At 39.5% G+C, this 17,962-nt stretch overlaps 1 protein-coding gene across 1 annotated transcript in view; it reads left to right on the forward strand.

The window, feature by feature from the left end:
* LOC124606309 (death-associated protein kinase dapk-1-like) overlaps nt 1-17,962 on the forward strand; it is a 305,618-nt gene that overhangs the window by 11,984 nt on the left and 275,672 nt on the right. The window contains exons 3-4 of the mRNA XM_047138290.1: nt 2,883-3,098; nt 16,133-16,271. Coding sequence (XP_046994246.1) covers nt 2,883-3,098; nt 16,133-16,271 — 355 coding nt within the window. The remainder of the gene's footprint in view (nt 1-2,882; nt 3,099-16,132; nt 16,272-17,962) is intronic.

Consider the following 17,962-nt stretch of genomic DNA (forward strand, 5'->3'; position numbering starts at 1 on the left):
TGTCTCTGTCTCAGAAAATCACTGCCCAACAGGATGTATCCCACCCCAATGAGACCTCCTTGTCAACCTCATGTACAACCTAAGCCAGTCTTGCTGACCTCTTCCATCTGCAAAGTCCTCCAAAATGCTCTCCCAACATCACGCAAATCCCAGAATCCAAACAAGCCCAGTAGTCTGTTGTCAAACTACTAACCAAGAACTTCAGTCCCACAGAGGATTCAGTCACTGTCAATGACATGCCCAAATTCAATCATGTTGGACTAATCAAACATCTACTATCACCTAACCCGTATATTGGAAACACGTAATTGCAATAATTCCTTTGACAAAACCTGACTAACAGCTAACGTTGAACCTTGACTCTCCCATTTCTTACCTCCCCTTCCCTTCCCCCCTCCCTCCCCCACACCCCCCACACCCCCTGCCATCCACTCTACCAGTTACTTTCCAGGAATACCTTACTTGCAGCCTGGCCACATGTCTCTTCAAAAGAACACAAACCCACAAACTTTCTTGTGGACAAAATAGAAGCTGTCCAAAATCTTAACTCAGACATCGATTTGATCATTCTCCCAGCAGAGAAGTACCCATCACTATTGTGATGAACAGCACAGATTATGCGACGGTAGGTATTTGCAAACTGACTCTCCATTTACAAGCCCTGCCACAATGATCCTTTCAAGAAAACCAGTCCTTACCAGTCCTTTCTAGTCCCGTCACAGAACGTCTGCCCAAGCCCATCTCTCTTCCCCTCTCCACCATCCCTTGGCATACCCATCATGTATAACATTCCTAAAATCCGTAAACCTAGACACCCTGTATCCCCCATTGTAGCTTGTTATTTCGTTATCACAAAAACTGTCTCGACAAGTTTACCAGCACCTCCAACCCACTAAATATGAGTACATCCTAATTTCACATATCGAGAACACAAACCATTTCCCTCATTGCCTCTCCCTCACTCTCACTCCCTTTCCACCTGGATTCTTTTTTGTCACTGCCAATGTAACTTCCTCATAACACAACATCCCCATATCCAGTGCTTTGCTGTCATTGAGCATTACTTCTTGCAGTATCCTGCTGGCTCCAGACACACCTGACTAGCTATGTTGTTACCTATAACTATTTCTCCTTTGATGAGAAAGTATGTAAAAATCTGTGACATGGCAATGGGCACCCGTATGGCACCCTCTTGTGTCAACCTGTTTATGGGCTTTCTAGAGGAAGCTTTCCTAGCTACTCAATATCTTAAACCCTTTATCTGGTTCAGGTTCATTTCTGACATAAGGGACAAGATACTCTATCCTCAATCCTTCATAGTGTCAACATGTTCTCTGTCCATTTCACCAGATCTTCTTTGACTCATTGTACTACATTCCTAGAAGTTGACCTCCAACTTTCAGATAGCCTTATGAAAATCTCCATCCATGTAAACCCCACCAATTATCAACAGTATCTCCACTATGTCAGATGTCATCCGTTTCGCATTAAAACATCCCTCGTAAAAAGTCTAGCCAAACATGGACAGAACATATGCAGTGCCAAGTAGTCCATTGCACATATGTTGTGATAGTCTTCAAAAACTCCAAATTTAGCCACAAACAGATCTCCTGTGCCATAACATGTGCCCCTAGTTCTCCAACCATCCTCACAAACCAGCTGCGGAGGACAGCTCCCAAGGCTGAACAGCAGCAACATGTATTTTGCCAGGACTTCTACCACTTTTCATTGAGCCCTGAAGTGAAGAGCATCCTTACCAAAATTCTCCCCACCTCTCCCAAAGCCTAATTCTGTGGAATATCCAGGTCCTTCCATGTGCCACGCCTGCACACAACCCCTTGCTACATGTAGTATATCCCTGTGGAAGACCATGTTGCAAGACCTGTTCTCCGCACTCACCGAGAACATCCTACTCTAGTCCTCTCATACCAAATCTGCTGTATCTCAAGCACCACCACTAATCAAGGCAGTCCGTGGTAAAATGTGGCACTGAGCACAACATGCTCTATTTAAATGTCTGCTACACAATTTGTGCCATCTAGATGCCATCCCCCTACTCCCTCCCTCCTGCAGCTGTCCCACAATACCAGCTTTTATTTTCTGAATTACTTTGATGGGAAATGTCTCAATTTTCAGTAACTCTGGTGCCATGTCGATCTTCATCCTTATCCTCATGACATCCACTTTTCTCTGTGAATCTACTCCCACAGAATAAATTCTGCTGTCTTTCTCTTCCTCTGTCGTATACCCCCCCCCCCCCCCCCCCAGCCCATTCCTTCCTTCACATCATCGTGTGCTGCACACATCTTCCTCTTTCTCTACCAGGCCAAGTACACTAGTGTCATGTACCTTATCCATTTTCTTGCTGCCTCTTGCTCCCAGACATCAGCTTCCCCTCGTGCCCCTCCAACTCTCTCTTCCCTTAACCACCTCCTCCCATTCTACCCAATGCAAGCATTCACACCATACCTGTGACAAATGTAGGAATACCTGAAAAATATACTTGCAGTTGACACTTTGAGACATTAGAAGAAATGAGACAAAAATGCACCCATGGATGAAGTTTTAAATGAATAAAACTAAATGCTTGGGATGAAATAAATACGCATTTTTAGTAGGTACAATACAAATGTAGAAGTATACACTTTTTATTTTTTATTATTTTTGTCTTTGCTGTGTGTTTAATTAGCATAATGTTGTGGAATTTCCTTAGCACATTTCATCTTCCATTGTATTTTTAAACTGTGTTTTTAGTTTTTTCCTATCTTAAATTCTACAACTGATGCCAGACTTCTGATGTATGAATAGATACTATTTAAGTATAAGTACCATTGTTTTGTGTTCTGATAAACTTACAGCTGTGTACATGTGTTCTTCCTTAGAGGCCAATTTGCAGTGGTGCGACGCTGTCAAGAGAGGTCAACAGGACGGCAGTTTGCTGCCAAGTTCGTCAGAAAACGTCGAGTATGTCGAGGAGTATCCCAGGAAGACATACGACGTGAAGTGCATCTCTTGCGTCGCCTGGCTGGCCATCCACACCTTGTGACATTGCACCAAGCTTTTGACAGTCCTCGACATGCTGTCCTGGTTCTTGAGATGTAAGCATGAATATTCAAAAAACCCAACTACAGAAGTCAAAAATTCAAAGCTGCATTTATTTCTGTAACAAAAATATTTGTCAGTGGTATCACTTGTGTGTGCATGCATGAGAAAATTTATAAAAGAACTACTTGGAACAAATATTTAAGACATGCTATACACATTGTAGAAAGTTAAGTTATATTTTGTCCTATCCATGCTGAGAGAAGATAATTGATCCTTGACATTGAGCTTGCAGGACTCTGCAGAGTTCTTAATGACATTGCTGCCTGATGACTCTGGCTCAAAAAGAATCAGAGAAACCTAGAACATTAAGGAAAAATATGAAAGACTACAAGAAAATTACAGTGCAGAATTTCTTTTTATTTAACAGGAAGTGTGCATGTCCATCAAACATTTGAAACAGTGAAAAGTGTGATAAATAGGTGGGATAAAAATAGAAATCTTTCAGGATATAAAGAAATAAGGAATGAAATCATGAGGAAAGAAATCACTCCCTACATGACAAAAATTGAAAGCAACATCTTACCCCATGAACATGGAAAATGTGAGAAGCTGTAATTCCAAGGAAACAGGAAGACTGAGACTGAACACATCTAAAGTCATAATGGCATATATGCTTACTGAACATATTGGGCAAAATTCAAGAAAAGTTATTATTCACACACTTGACAAAAGCAAGCTCTTGAAAGTGTCTGTTGTAGCTTCATGGACTACTGCAAAGACTGAACACTGAAGTGATCCATTCCTTATAACCATCTGCAGAAGAATAAGTATAACAAAAGGTTAACCATAGGATTCTACTTATGAACCAACCTTCCGAGATATAAGTAAGGTGTTGCATCTGTAAAGATTTGAACAAACAGCACCAGTTTTTAAGGCTTCATAGACAGCGTCTTAATTACAGTTGCAGGGTACTTAAGAATTGAATATTAGTAATCTGGCACTAAATATAGTAAGTAATGCTTTGAGAATAAACTAAAAGTAGCTACTAACGAAACTACATATGTCTTGCTGAAGAGGTTTTCCAAAACACAGAAAATTCGCATTACAAATGAACAAAGAAATTGTCTCTTGCATGAGATTGTGCCAATACCTTGACATTATTCTGTACAAGAAACAAAAATTTCAGGTCCTTACATGAGAAAGTGAGAAAGGAACTAAAATAATGAAAACATTGCAAATATCCGTGTAAAAAACTTCTGGCTAAAACTAAAATATCAGGAGGCATAATTTTCGACTTTTGTCACGTTTGGAGCATGCACATCTGAAAAAGTAAAAACTGATAGAACCCATATCGCCCCAGTATTGAATAAAAAGAGAGTGCTGCTGCAAATTGGTTATACAGTGTGTTTGGAAAGTCACTGTGAATTGGACTGTGGACCGTGGATGCAGATTATGTTGGAAGTTCAAAACAAAGTTGGCAGAATTCTTATTTTTTTTGTAGATATACAAATGTTTTTTAAATTAATTTTGCATTTGCTTGACATTTAACTGTTTGGTCCAGTAGATGAAAGCTACTGAATGCAATGTGTAGTGTTTGTAAGTTCAAATTGTTTTTAAATTATGGTGCTTTCAACTGAGAAATGTAGTTTTCTTGTTGAACATGCGTTTCAACATTGCAATAAACATCAGATTTAGTGCAGGAGACATTTGCTGAAAGATTCTTGGAAGCAGTTGTATCTTATTGCTGTTCAGTCAGTCATCTTATTGAGAAATTTTGAGAGACAGACTCAGTGTTAAATGACAAATGAACTGGAAGACCACCTAAACCAAATGAACAGATGTTGATGGATATTGTTGACTATATGCAGCGGAGCCCAGCAAAATCATGTGCATGTTGGCACAAGATAAAGATGTTGAGCTTACAAGCACACATAAAGCAGTTAGGCAAACATTGAAATTGTTCCCTTTGAAAGTGATAGCCATGCAAGAATTGCATAATGAAAAGAAAATTGGTTACTGCAGATGGTTTACATCTTTTACTGAGAGAAATATCATTAATATTATTTAGTATTCTTTATGTGATCTTCTGTGCAGTTGAACCCTGATTTTACTGGTCAGGCAATGTTAACACACAATTATGGTCAATGAAGAATCCTTGTGTAGTGCTTGAAATGCCATTTCATAATCAGAAAATTGGAGAATGGACAGCATTATCCAAATGGTACAATATTGGACCTGTATTTTGTGAAGAAACTGTGGGCAGCGGCATTACTGTTTATTGATTCATGTTTCATTGGCCAACTAGTGGAAAATGAAATCAGCTACTCATGGTTTCATCAAGATTCCACTACTGTGCACACAACTACTGCTATGTGTCTTCTGGAAGAGCTTTTTGCAGAACATGTCATCTCAAAAAAACCTATGGCCCCTTCACTCCCTGGGCTTTACTCCACCAGAAATCTGTAGTATGTAGCAATCTCCCATGCCCAGTTTGCGATTGAAAACATGAAATAACTGTTTACGTAAGCAGTGTCGATCTACTAAAGGTGTTTTCCAATAAAATTCAGCTGCTCAAACCTATGTATCCATCCACAGATGTCATTTCCAACATATGTTGTAACTGCACAGTAACTTTCTGTTCATCCTGTGCCATGCAGGACAATATGAATTAAAATTCTGCTGAGAATGCTTGCATTCAACCCGTAGCCTTATATGCGCTTAAGAAGGCAGCAGCTTACTGTTTAAATAAAGGGAACCAAAAGAAAGTAGATAACATCTTTGGTAAGTTGGTAACATCAAAAGCTGATATTTATAAATGCTTGACAAAGAAATTGCAGCAGACATAAGAATGAAGACCCCATAAGCACCAGTCAAAGATACAAGAGTCAGACCACATTAATCTGACAAAAAGCTTGATACACTTTCTGTCTGAACATGATTCCTTCTCCTTTTACACTATCTGGTCACACCAGTATGCCCACCTGTCAGAAGCCTAAATGATCATCTTTTGGAGTGCAGACCTCTGCAAGATGTGTAGGGAGAGTGTCAGTGAGGTTCTGGAAGGTTCCAAAAGGAATGTGAAGCCATGCTGACTCCAGTGCCACGGCCAGCTGTGCTGAGTTTCTTGGCTGGGGTTCCGTAATGTGAACAGCCTGACTGAGGTGGTTCCACACTTTCTATGTAAGGTTTAAATCCAGACAGTTGGTGGTCAGGGACATATGGAAAATTCATCCTGATGCGCCTCAAACCACACATGCACACTGTGAGATGTTTGACATGTTTTATTATGATGCCATTTTGCTGAGGAAAATCGAACTGTATGTAGGATGGACATGGTGCCCAAGGATAGATGCATACTTCTGTTGCTCCATTGTGCCTTCTGTAAATAGGAACTCACCCAAGGATGCCACGAGAACATTTGCCAGACCATAAAGCTCCCCCCTTGTTTGCTATAAGATATTTCATGCCATACACACCAATGACAATTTCTGTCCAATTGACCATAAAATATGAGTCATTTGAAAGGCCAACTGTAGCCACTCAGTGGACATCCAATTGTGGTAATGGCACATAAATTCCAATTTTGACACTGATGAACAGCAGCTAGCGTGAGTGTCCAAAGCAGGCATACACAGCACTGTTCACTGGATGCTCATTAAGGAGACGCTGTTGGTAGTCTCTTGGTTCATCTGGGCAGTAAGTTGTTTAACAGTTCCATATATATTTGCCTCTACACATTTCCACAGCTGTCATTCGCCCCTGTCATTTACAGCCTGTGGTGCACCACAGTTGCCTCGGCTTGGCTTTGCAAAGCACCATTTTGCTATGCACAGTATACTCTAACCATGTGAACAGTTTACAAACTGAGCCATTTCGGAAATGCTTTCACACTTATTCCAAAATCCAATGATCATGTCTTTCTAGGTGTTAGATAAACCACTCCATTTCCGCACTATGATAACTGCACTGTTTTCTACGTGCCCCCAACATACTTTTTATACCCTCCACTACTACTGCTGCTACCTGTTGTCTGTGAATAGTTATTGCACATTGACATCGAACATAGGTGGTGGTTGTGGGGTCCTGCCCACTCTTCTCTTATTGGGAGCCTAAAGGATGCTGCATTCTCGGATAGCTAACAACAATTTAAGCAAAACACATTAATAGTTTTTTATGACAATAAAGAAGGTTGACAATAGTTAACTTTGGATATACAGTGAGTTGTTGTAAGCGATGGGCGACATGCAAACATTCAGTGTCATTTGCTATATGCAATGTTCATGCAAGTTTGTCACACAGTTTGTGGATCTCTAATAATGGCTGTTGTGGTGCTCTAGTCTAAGGCGTGGTTTCTACTTGTGTCTGTCTTCTACTCTCCACCGAGGCTAGTAGGAGTGGCACTTATATTCTCCCCATATAGAGGCCGCTCCTGTCGTGGTGCAGTCCTAGTTAGCGGGCTATTGGCTGATGCCATCTCACAGCCTTCTTGTGCCTGCATTTGTTGTTACGCTCGAACAGTGGTCACATTAATTTAATTGGGCCGTGTATTTTGGATGAAGGAAGAGAACAGACACAGCATTCAGTAAATGTGGAGTAAGCTGAAATGCCAAAGTAAGAATTCCATCAGATCCAAATGACATAGAAACAAGCATCTTCCTAGGAGGCACTGTGTATAACATAAGAAGAAATTAAGTACTATGAAGAGAGTTGAATGAAATGGATAATAAATATTCTTTGAGACTGTTGGGGACCTCAAAGACTATGCTGTTCACATCAGCAAGTAGGAACTGGACAGCAACCATTAGCAAAAGGAAGACAGACCCAAGGCAAGACTGCTAAAGACATGCTACCAGCAAAGAGATGTACAAGAAGAAATTGCTGCTGTGAAGGCATAGTATGCAAACTGGTAGGCAACATGGCTATGTAAAAGAACTCCTTGTACAACATTAATGTATTCTGTATGTCGTATAGGCCTAAACATCTATCTCAGGCTGCAGTAATCCTAGTCAGTTTAAGTCATGAAATCATGACACAGAATTGTTGGGCAGTGCTTGCCTATATGAGAAATTACAGTACTGCTGATAGACACATGTACAGTATGTACGCTATACTAGCATTTGGAACTAATAGTTCCTTTCTCAAGAATAGAAGGGGGGTAGGTTGGGGAAAAATAAAAAGAAAAGGCCAGTTCATTCAGACCCCAGGATGAGAGCAACCTCACCTGTCAACAAACTGTTAGATCTATACGCATTTACGAAGGCAGCAGCTTACTGCTTAAAGAAAGGAAACCAAAAAGAAGTTGAGGATGTCTTTGGGAAGTTTAAAGCTGAGATTTATAAATTACATGACCATAATCCAGATAAACTTCAACAATTACAGGGAGGACTTATTACTGTAGATCTAAAATCAAACTGTAACTTGACTAAAGTGGTGTAGAATGAATACACTGAAAAGAAAATATATATTTGCAATGAAGCTGCAAAGCCAATTAATGAGTGTTTCTATTTAGAAAAGCTGAAGACAGGGGTTAGCTGGGTGACGAAAGAAGTTAGAAGATTAAAATGTCTTGTAGTACTTTTGGTTAACTAAATAGCTTCCAAAACTAAGCTTACACTATGTCTGAAACACAAAGTAATCATTGTTAATTAACAGTTTTGACTAATAGTAGTTAAGAAAACCTTTCTGTAACTGAGTGTTGCTCAGTGAGCATTGGAGATATACGTATCAGGAATTATTAGGAGCAACGGGAAAGCAAACAAATGGATCTTGAAGAGACTAGAATGGAAGACAGTTATGACTATAATGAAATTGTAGTGGAGATTGGTGAAGCCAGGTGAATGGATGGCAGATGGATAGAGGATATTTTTTTGCTGGATTCCAAAAAGTGATAAAAATGACATTTTGTTCATTAATTCTTAAACCTATTGTATTGTATACATTCCTTAAAGAAGGAGAAGAGCTTTCAGGAATCAGTACTTTAAACATAGCTGCGCTACAGCAATGGTTCCACGTAAATCAGACTAAGAGCAGCCGACCAGTTGCAAAGGATAAAGTAATCTTTACCTAGGTTTCAATAGATATAAATCTATCTTCTTCAGAAGACGGCAGTATTATAACAACATGAAGTGATATGTCCTTATCGTTTAGGCAAAACGAATGTGTAAGGAGTCAAGATATACATTAATTGGCAGAATTAGCCATTGCACACTTCTGTAAAGTGTACTAACAACCAGTTTCATTTATTACTGATCTAGTCACTTTGATAAGTGTGGGAATTAACTCTTAATTGCTCTTTTAGATTGAAAAGCGGCTACAAAAAAAAGAGGCCACAGTTCTTCGTCTTTCACTACTCAGCTGCTATTGTTATCTAAAGTTTCACACCAAGCTGTCAGCTGTCTATATATTGGTAAAATTAAAGCCTGTTTAATGCGAAAAATACTGTGATGTAAAAATAATTGCAACACCAAAAATTGATTAATGTAGAGTAGTGAAATTTCAGGAATACATTTGTCAAGGTAATATATCTACATTATTAACATTGCAAGATCACAGGTTAATGTAAGTGTGAGATAAGCCATATCCAATTGAAATGCCAGTATGTTAATATCTGGTGTAACTGCTAGAATGTTGAATGCAAACATGCAAATGTGCATGCGTTGTGTTGTACATATGCCAGATGTCAGGTTTTGGGATGGAGTTCAACGTCTGTTGCACGTGGTTGGTGGATGATGCTGGATTTGTCATCCAATGATGTCCTATATATGCTCAATTGAAGACAAATGTGGTGATCAAGAAGGCCAAGGAATCATGTCGAGACTCTATAGAGCACGTGGGCGAGTGTTACCCTGTTGGAAAACACCCCTTGGAATGCTGTTCATGAATGGTAGCACAATATGTCGAATCACCAGATTGACATACAGATTTGCAGTACAGCTGCCTTAAAAAAAAAAAAAAAAAAAAATTCAGGATGCATGGGATAGCTGCAAGAGTGCCCCTGCTGTCATACGAAATCGCACCCCAGACAATAATTCCAGGTGTAGGTCCGGTGTGCCTACCATTCCGACAGGTTGGTTGCATGTCCGCAACTTGCCTCTTGTCTGCAGCTCATGGTCTCGCAGTCGCATTCTTGCTTCCCGAGCATGGGGTCCCAGGTTTGATTCCTGACGGGGACAGGGATTTTCACCTGGCTCGAGATGACTGAGTGTTTGTGTTGTCCTCATCATTTCATCATCATTCATGAAAGTGCCACGATTGGACTGAATGGAGGTTGGGAATTTGTACGGGCGCTGATAAACGCGCAGTTGAGCGTCCCACAAACCAATCATCATCATCATCATCATCATCATCATCATCATCATCAACTGGCCTCCTTCTAATCAACACACGGCCATCACAGGCACCGAGGCAGAACCAGCTTTCATCAGAAAACACAACATACCTCCATCCTGCCCTCCAACGAGCTTGCACTTGACATCACTGAAGTTGCAAAATAGTGGTGGTTTGGGGTCAATGGAATTCACTCTACAGGGCGTCTGGCTCGGAGCTGTCCTTGAAGTAACCGGTTTGCAACAGTTTTGTGTCACTGTGGTGTCAACTGCTGCTCAGAGTGCTGCTGCAGATGCAGTATGCCGCACCAGTGCCATATGCCAAACACAGTGGTCTTTCCTCTTGGTAGCGCCATATGGCCATCCGGAGCCATGTCTTGCAACTGTACATTCTAGTGACCCTTGCTGCAAGTAATCATGTACAGTGGCTACATTCCTGACAAGTTTTTCTACAATATCACAGAAGGGATCCAGCTTCTTGTAGCCCAATTACACAACCTTGTTCAAGGGTCTTTGTTGCCTTAAAAGCATTCTTGACCAACATCAATTCACCACATCCAGAATGTATTTAACGCAAACCTGATTTGCTTCCTCGTGTTGGCACTACAAGCACCATTCTTCTGCAACTGGTGTGAAAATTGAGTAGATATCATCTTTCAGATGTAGAAACGCACCTTCATGGTGTTGGCAATGTAGCATTAACTGAAACTCTCATTCCCAAATTCAACCATTCTGGTAACATGCAGAAGGATTGGGAAAATAGGTACTCTTTTATTCAAATAAAGTAGAAGCACCTAACGGAAGGTGGCCAGATGACATTAGGAAACATGCAACTAGTTCTGTAGGAGGTCTTCATCAAGCAACAGATGTCAAATGCTTATGGTTTTTTTAGTCATTAGAATAGTTTTTATTATTTGTTATAGTGTTTTTTTACTAACAACAACAACAACAACAATATAATAACAATAAAACCAGGTCCATGGGCCAGACACAAATGAAACTGCATACACACACCTTGGAAATATATTCATTCAGACGCCTGACCACACATATGCTCCTGAACATGAAACGTTCTAGTCAATCACAGAAGCATAGCTGACACACAATAATTAATTTTCATGTTTCATGTACTCTATTTGCAATAACTTTCTATGATGTAGAATGTAATTGGCTTACAAAAGTGAATGTGTGGTAAAATTCTTATTATTTACATAATTGGTTGTAAGCTACATTCACATATTGCATAATTTGGGTTTAATGAAAGCTGCACAGTCTGTGTCATAGATAGTCTTCCCACCAATTCCAGCTTTTCTGAATTGCACAGGTGGGAACTCTCCCTGCAGCATACCCTTCATTCCCATAATCTTCTTGCTACAACCTTCACTTGTCCCTGTCCTCCATCTGCCTGTCCTCTTCCTTAGTCCCACTCCAGTATTATACAAGCCCTCTATCCCACAAACACACCGGCATAGACCTTTCCCCTTCTCTGACCTTCTCTTCTCCCTTTCCCCTCTCCAATCATAGCCTCCTGATGCTGCACTTAGCAGCCCACTATCATGTCCCATATTATCCCTATAGGCCCCTGCAGGCAGCATTTAGGCCTTCCCTCACCCTTATCCAATATCCCTCCCCATCCCTGCCACACTTCTTTGGTATCCCCACTATCCCCTCCAGCTAGATTGGTGCTCACCTCAGATACAGTCACATTTGGGCCTAACACCAAGAGACAACAGTGACCATGTATGTGTGTTTTCTATATCTGATGGAGGACCTAGTCCAATGGGTCAGTAACAACTAAGAATCTTTTTTTCATTCTGTCCATCTGCCACTCAATGTCTCCTGTATGTGGTGTGTAGCATCTGCCCATTCTTAATATTGTTATACCATACCATGTTTTTCATTGTTTAATCTTTAAACAAACACACACACACACACACACACACACACACACAGAGAGAGAGAGAGAGAGAGAGAGAGAGAGAGAGAGAGAGAGAGACAAACTGTACAATGTTTTTTTTTGTTTTTTTGGTTTTTCTTTTCTTGTGTGTGTGTGTGTGTGTGTGTGTGTGTGTGTGTGTGTGTGTGTGTGTTTTGAGAAGGAAAGTCGAGGTTCGAGAGAAAGTTTTTACATTGTGTGAGCTGTGTTGACTGAGTTGTGTTGAATAAGAAAATACCTGGAGGATTGAGTCACTGGTCTGGGTGCTGAAGTGGAATTGGGTGTAAACAGGAGAGTGGGTAAAGGCAGATGAAGGGTAGGGATTAGCAGATATTAAGATGAGGGTGTTCTTGGAGTGATAGATGTGTGCGAGAAGAGTTCCCACTTTGCAATTCAGAAAAATTGTTGTTGGGGAGAGACTTAAAATTTTATTGCTTGTAATGCATCTGCTGAAGTCAGTGACATTATTTCCAGAATGAATCTTTCATTCTGCAGCATGGTCTGTTTGGTTGTGGTCATTTGTCTACTTGGATAATTTGTGCTCTGATCGGTGTAGAACACTGGGCTGTGGTTGCAGTGGATTTGGCATTTTATGTAACTGATTTTGAGGGTGGCTTTACCTTTGGTAGGGATAGGAAATGCACTGTCTCTTCCATGGGAATAAGACCTGTTTAGCAAAAGACTAGGAACAGTGAGGCTGCATGGGGCTTAGATATGGACAAGGATATTGCATAATTTGGTTCAGCAGTGGAATACCCTTAGATGTATGGACAAAGTTTGTGGGGAAATATTCACAATGGGGTATAATCAGAATTCTGGAGCAGTATCTTATTTAGTCATTCCAGTTTTGGATGATATTGAGTGATGAAGAGGCATACTTTTGTGCTTGGCCAGTAGAAGTACGGCCATAGGCCATAGATGATCTGTTTCTTGACAAGATTGGGAAGGTAATTTTGTCTTCAAAGTTCTTGGGAAGACCTAACCATACTTGCCACTTCGAGTACCTTCCCCATAGGTGGCTGTCCTGCATTGGAGGGACATTTTTATGTGGGATTGACAATAGCAGTGAAAGTGGTTAATAGGTTTGATCAGAACATCTTCATTTGGATTTCCTATCAATGCAAAGAGACAAAAAAGGGGGAAGAGCAGATTTCCATTTTTCTACTTATTTTATCTTAGAACTGTTGCCTTCTACATTAATACATTGTTGGAAACTGTCTATGGCATTTATTTTCCTGAAACATGGAACATTTTGTGAAAAGAATTTTTATGCCACACACTATAGTTTAATGTAAATGAATAAATAAACCACATAATTTTCAATATGCTGCATAGTGTGACGGAAGTCTAAACATTCTAGTGGGAAAAATGTGATTGTATTCTGAATGGAATGTAACAACACAAGAGAAGGAAAGTTGCTACTCACCATATAGAGGAGATGCTGAGCCGCAATAGGCACAATATCTTTTTATTGTGCGTATCGCGACTCAGCATCTCCGCTATATGGTGAGTAGCAACTTTCCTTCTCTCGTATTGTTGATTGTATTCTGAAATGCACTTCTGATTGTAAACTTTTTTCTCCTTTAGGTTTTATGGTTCTTGACGGCTGCACTTCATTTCATCTATGAATTAGAATTAGAAACAGTTATTCCATTTCATTTGAATTAAAATTTGAATCACATTTACACTTTCATTGCAGGTCTCAAGTGCCTTGCAGAGTACTTGTAGTAGTCACCTCCTTTCACCATCTCAGCATTTTTAATATGCATAAGATATTTTTCATTACTCAGAACTGATAAATGTTGAAAACTGTGTTTTCAACTACCATTTAACTACTGCTCAATGCTTTTAACTATGTGATATTTGTCTTTATACATTGCAATAATTCTACTTGAAAAACCAGTACATGCTACCCTTTCTTGTGTTGCCAAATACAAGATGTAATTGTTTTAGGTTCTGGTGTTATAAAGCAGTTTTATTGCTTTAAGTTGAATATTGTGGTATGTTGTTGTTGTTATTGGTGGTGGACGTGGTGGTGGTGCAACACTCATCATTTCTTTCAATTGTTACATAATTTCGCAAGTTTTGCTACCTGTGTTCTGTCCTAAGATGTTGTTGTTTGGTCTTCAGTCCAGAGACTGGTTTGATGCAGCTGTCCATGCTACTCTGTCCTGTGCAAGCCTCTTAATCTCTGAGTAACTACTGCAATCTACATCCTTCTGAATCTGCTTACTGTATTCATCTCTTGGTCTCCCTCTATGATTTTTACACCCCATGCTTCCCTATAGTAATAAATTTGTGATCCCTTAATGTCTCAGAATGTTTCCTACCAGGTGATCCCTTCTTCTAGTCAGGTTGTGCCACAGTTTTTTCTCCGCGGTTGTATTCAGTACCTCCTCAATAGTTATGTGGTCTACCCATTTAATTGTTTGTAGCACCACATTTCAAGAGCTTCTACTCTCTTCTTGTCAAACTATTTATTATCTTTGTTTCACTTCCATACATGACTACACTCCATATAAATACTTTCAGAAAAGGCTTCCTGACATGTAAATCTATACTAGACGTTAACAGATTTCTCTTTTTCATCAGAAACACTTTTCTTGCCATTACTATCCTACATTTTATATCGTCTGTACTTTGACAATCATAATTTATTTTGCTGCCCAAATGGTGGAACTCGTCTACTACTTGAAGTGTCTCATTTCCTAATCTAATTCCCTCATCACCACCTGATTTAATTCGACTATGTTCCGTTATCCATGTTGTGGTTTTGTTGCTGCACATCTTATGCCCTCTTTTTCAAGACACTATCCATTCTGTTCAGCTGCTCTTCCAATCCTTTGCTGTCTCTGACAGAATTACAATGTAATCGACAAACTTCAAAGTTCTTATTTCTTCTCCCTGGATTTTAATTCCTTCTCTGATTTTTTCTTTTGTTTCCTTTACAGCTTGCTCATTATACAGATTAAATAACATCAGGGGTAGGCTACAATCCTGTCTTACTCCCTTCTCAACCACTGCTTCCATTTCGTGACCCTCAATTCTTGTAAAGGCCATCTCGTTTCTGTACAAGTTGTAAATAACCTTTTGCTCCCTGTATTTTATCCCTGCCATCTTTAGAATTTGAAATAGAATATTTCAGTCAACATTGTCAAAAGCTTTTTCTAAATCTACAAATGCTATAACCATTGGTTTGCCTTTCCTTTACCTAACTTCTAAGATAAGTCGTAGGGTCAGTGTTGTCTTGCATGTTCCTGTATTTCTCCAGAATCCAAACTGATGTTCCCCGAGATCAGCTTCTACCAGTTTTTCCATTCTTCTGTAAAGAATTTGCGTTAGTATTTTGCAATTGTGACTTATTAAACAGATAGTTTGGAAATTTTCACATCTGTCAGCACCTGCTTTCTTTGGAACTGGAACTATTATATTCTTCTTGAAGTCTGAAGTTACTTTGCCTGTCTTGTATGTCTTGCTTAACTCTAATGATTTTAATTTCTCATTTGTTATTCCACATTTATATTAACAAAACTGCATGAATTATGTGAGAAGGGGTAAAAATTTTGAGGGACACAATATTGCTATAAGTTGGCATTACAATGTTGTATTGAAGGGACACTTGGCAGAGTTCATGCCACCCTTTTACAGATACAAAGATATTATGTCTTCACCTTACGTAAACATAATTGGTTGAAATATTTTTTGTACATTTGTTATAGTTTTTTTCTTCTGTCACACATTTAGCAAAGTAATAAATACTGTGCTAATAGAATAGAGCTGCTTCAAGAGTTTATATATTTAATGTGTATTGTTTGAATTCTAACAGGCTGGAGGGTGGAGAACTGTCCTCTCTCCTAGAATCTCGTGGTCATTTGGAGGAAACTGAATCAGCTTATTGTGCTCATCAAATACTACTTGCGTTACAACACATGCACAGTCAAAATATCGCTCATCTTGACCTCAAGGTATGTGAGAAATAGCAATACTTCCGAAGCACTGTCATAAAATTTTGGTTTGAATTATTTCTAACATGAAATCATCAAGGTTAGTAAGTTTATATGAAGTATGGTTCTTCATTTTCAGTGTTTAAGACATAGTCTCACATACAAACTGCGTGGACAGAGATCCCCGACGTAGCTTTACTGACCTAGAATTATGCCTATGACACCTCATAACATACCTTCTTTTATTGTTTTCCTACTATTAATAGAACTGATGAACATTTATTAAAGTACACAACACTGCACGAGTTGATTTTTGATCTCTTCATGTTTATTGACGCTCGAAGTTATCTTTTATATGGTCAGCTTTGTAACCTGCAACAGCCTCAGTAGTTGACATAGAACAGCAATGAAACATAGATTGTTTTCGTATTGATTGCTAGCTTTTGACTGAATGAGAAGTACATACTGTTTACATTATAAAATGGATTCACAAATTGTAAATATATTTTAACATCAGTTGTGCATTTATTAGTGACACATGAAAATTTGTGCCGGACCACTTGAACCTCAATTTCCTGCTTTTTGCAAGAGGTTGCCTTTACCACTTCGGCTGCCCATGTATGCCTCCCACACTGACTCAGAATTCCATGTGTCATGTTGTCCATATCCCCTATGCTCTACTTTGTGATTCCCACACAGGGAGAGAGAAAGTTTTTGTCATCATCATTTTAGCCTGTCGAGGCATCTATACCACTGATTTCCACAATGTCTGTGTTTACACAGTGCCTGTATGTTATATTACAGTGTTCATGCATGTCTGAAGAAACGGACACTGTTTGATAATTCACAGTTGTTGTAAATTTTACGAAATGGATTTACAAATAGTGAATATGTTTTGATGCCAATTGTACATTTTATTAGTGACAAAGTTATGCCAGACCGGGAGTTGTATATGGATAGCCAGAGTGGTTAAGGTGATTGCTCGTGATAAGCAGGAAATCCGGGTTTGTGTCGCAGTCCAGCACAAATTTTCATGTGTCACTAATATGTACAGCTGACGTCAAAATGTGCTCGCAGTTTGTGAATCCATTTTGTAAGATTTACAACAGCTGTGAATCATTAAGCTGTGTCTGTTCCTTCATGAAGGACACTGTAATGTAACATACAGATACTGCATAAACACAGACAGTGTGTAAATCATTGGTAATATTCACAATTCCAGTCCCACAACCTGCCTCGAGGGAAACGTACACTTTAACTGGATAGCAAATATATGGCAGGGCCTCCTAAAGAATTAATAAAATGAATGACATAGGAGGTCAGATTTTTATTATGGAACATGAACTAAGTGTGGCCTTATGTGTGATGTACATACTACAGGAATCACAAAATGGTAATGTGTGCACTTATTAACATAAAAAAACAGGAGAATTACAAGTGACTAAGGCAGTGTCCCCATGAACTATGAACCATGAACTTTCCCTTGATGTGGTGGCTTGTGTGCCTTGGTGATACAGTTGCCTTACTGTGGATGAAGGTGTAACTGCAATGGAGGGGTACCCATGGAGAAGCTTGACGAATGGGTGGTTCCTGAAGAGGGACAGCAGCGTTTTCACTAATTACAATTGCAGTAGTCTGCATGATTGACTGATCTGGTCCTGTAAGATAAATGAACACAGCTTTGCTGTGCTGGTACTGCAAATGACTGAAAG

The sequence above is a fragment of the Schistocerca americana genome, chromosome 3, assembly GCF_021461395.2.
Source record: "Schistocerca americana isolate TAMUIC-IGC-003095 chromosome 3, iqSchAmer2.1, whole genome shotgun sequence".
In the NCBI taxonomy this organism is placed as follows: Eukaryota; Metazoa; Arthropoda; class Insecta; order Orthoptera; family Acrididae; genus Schistocerca; species Schistocerca americana.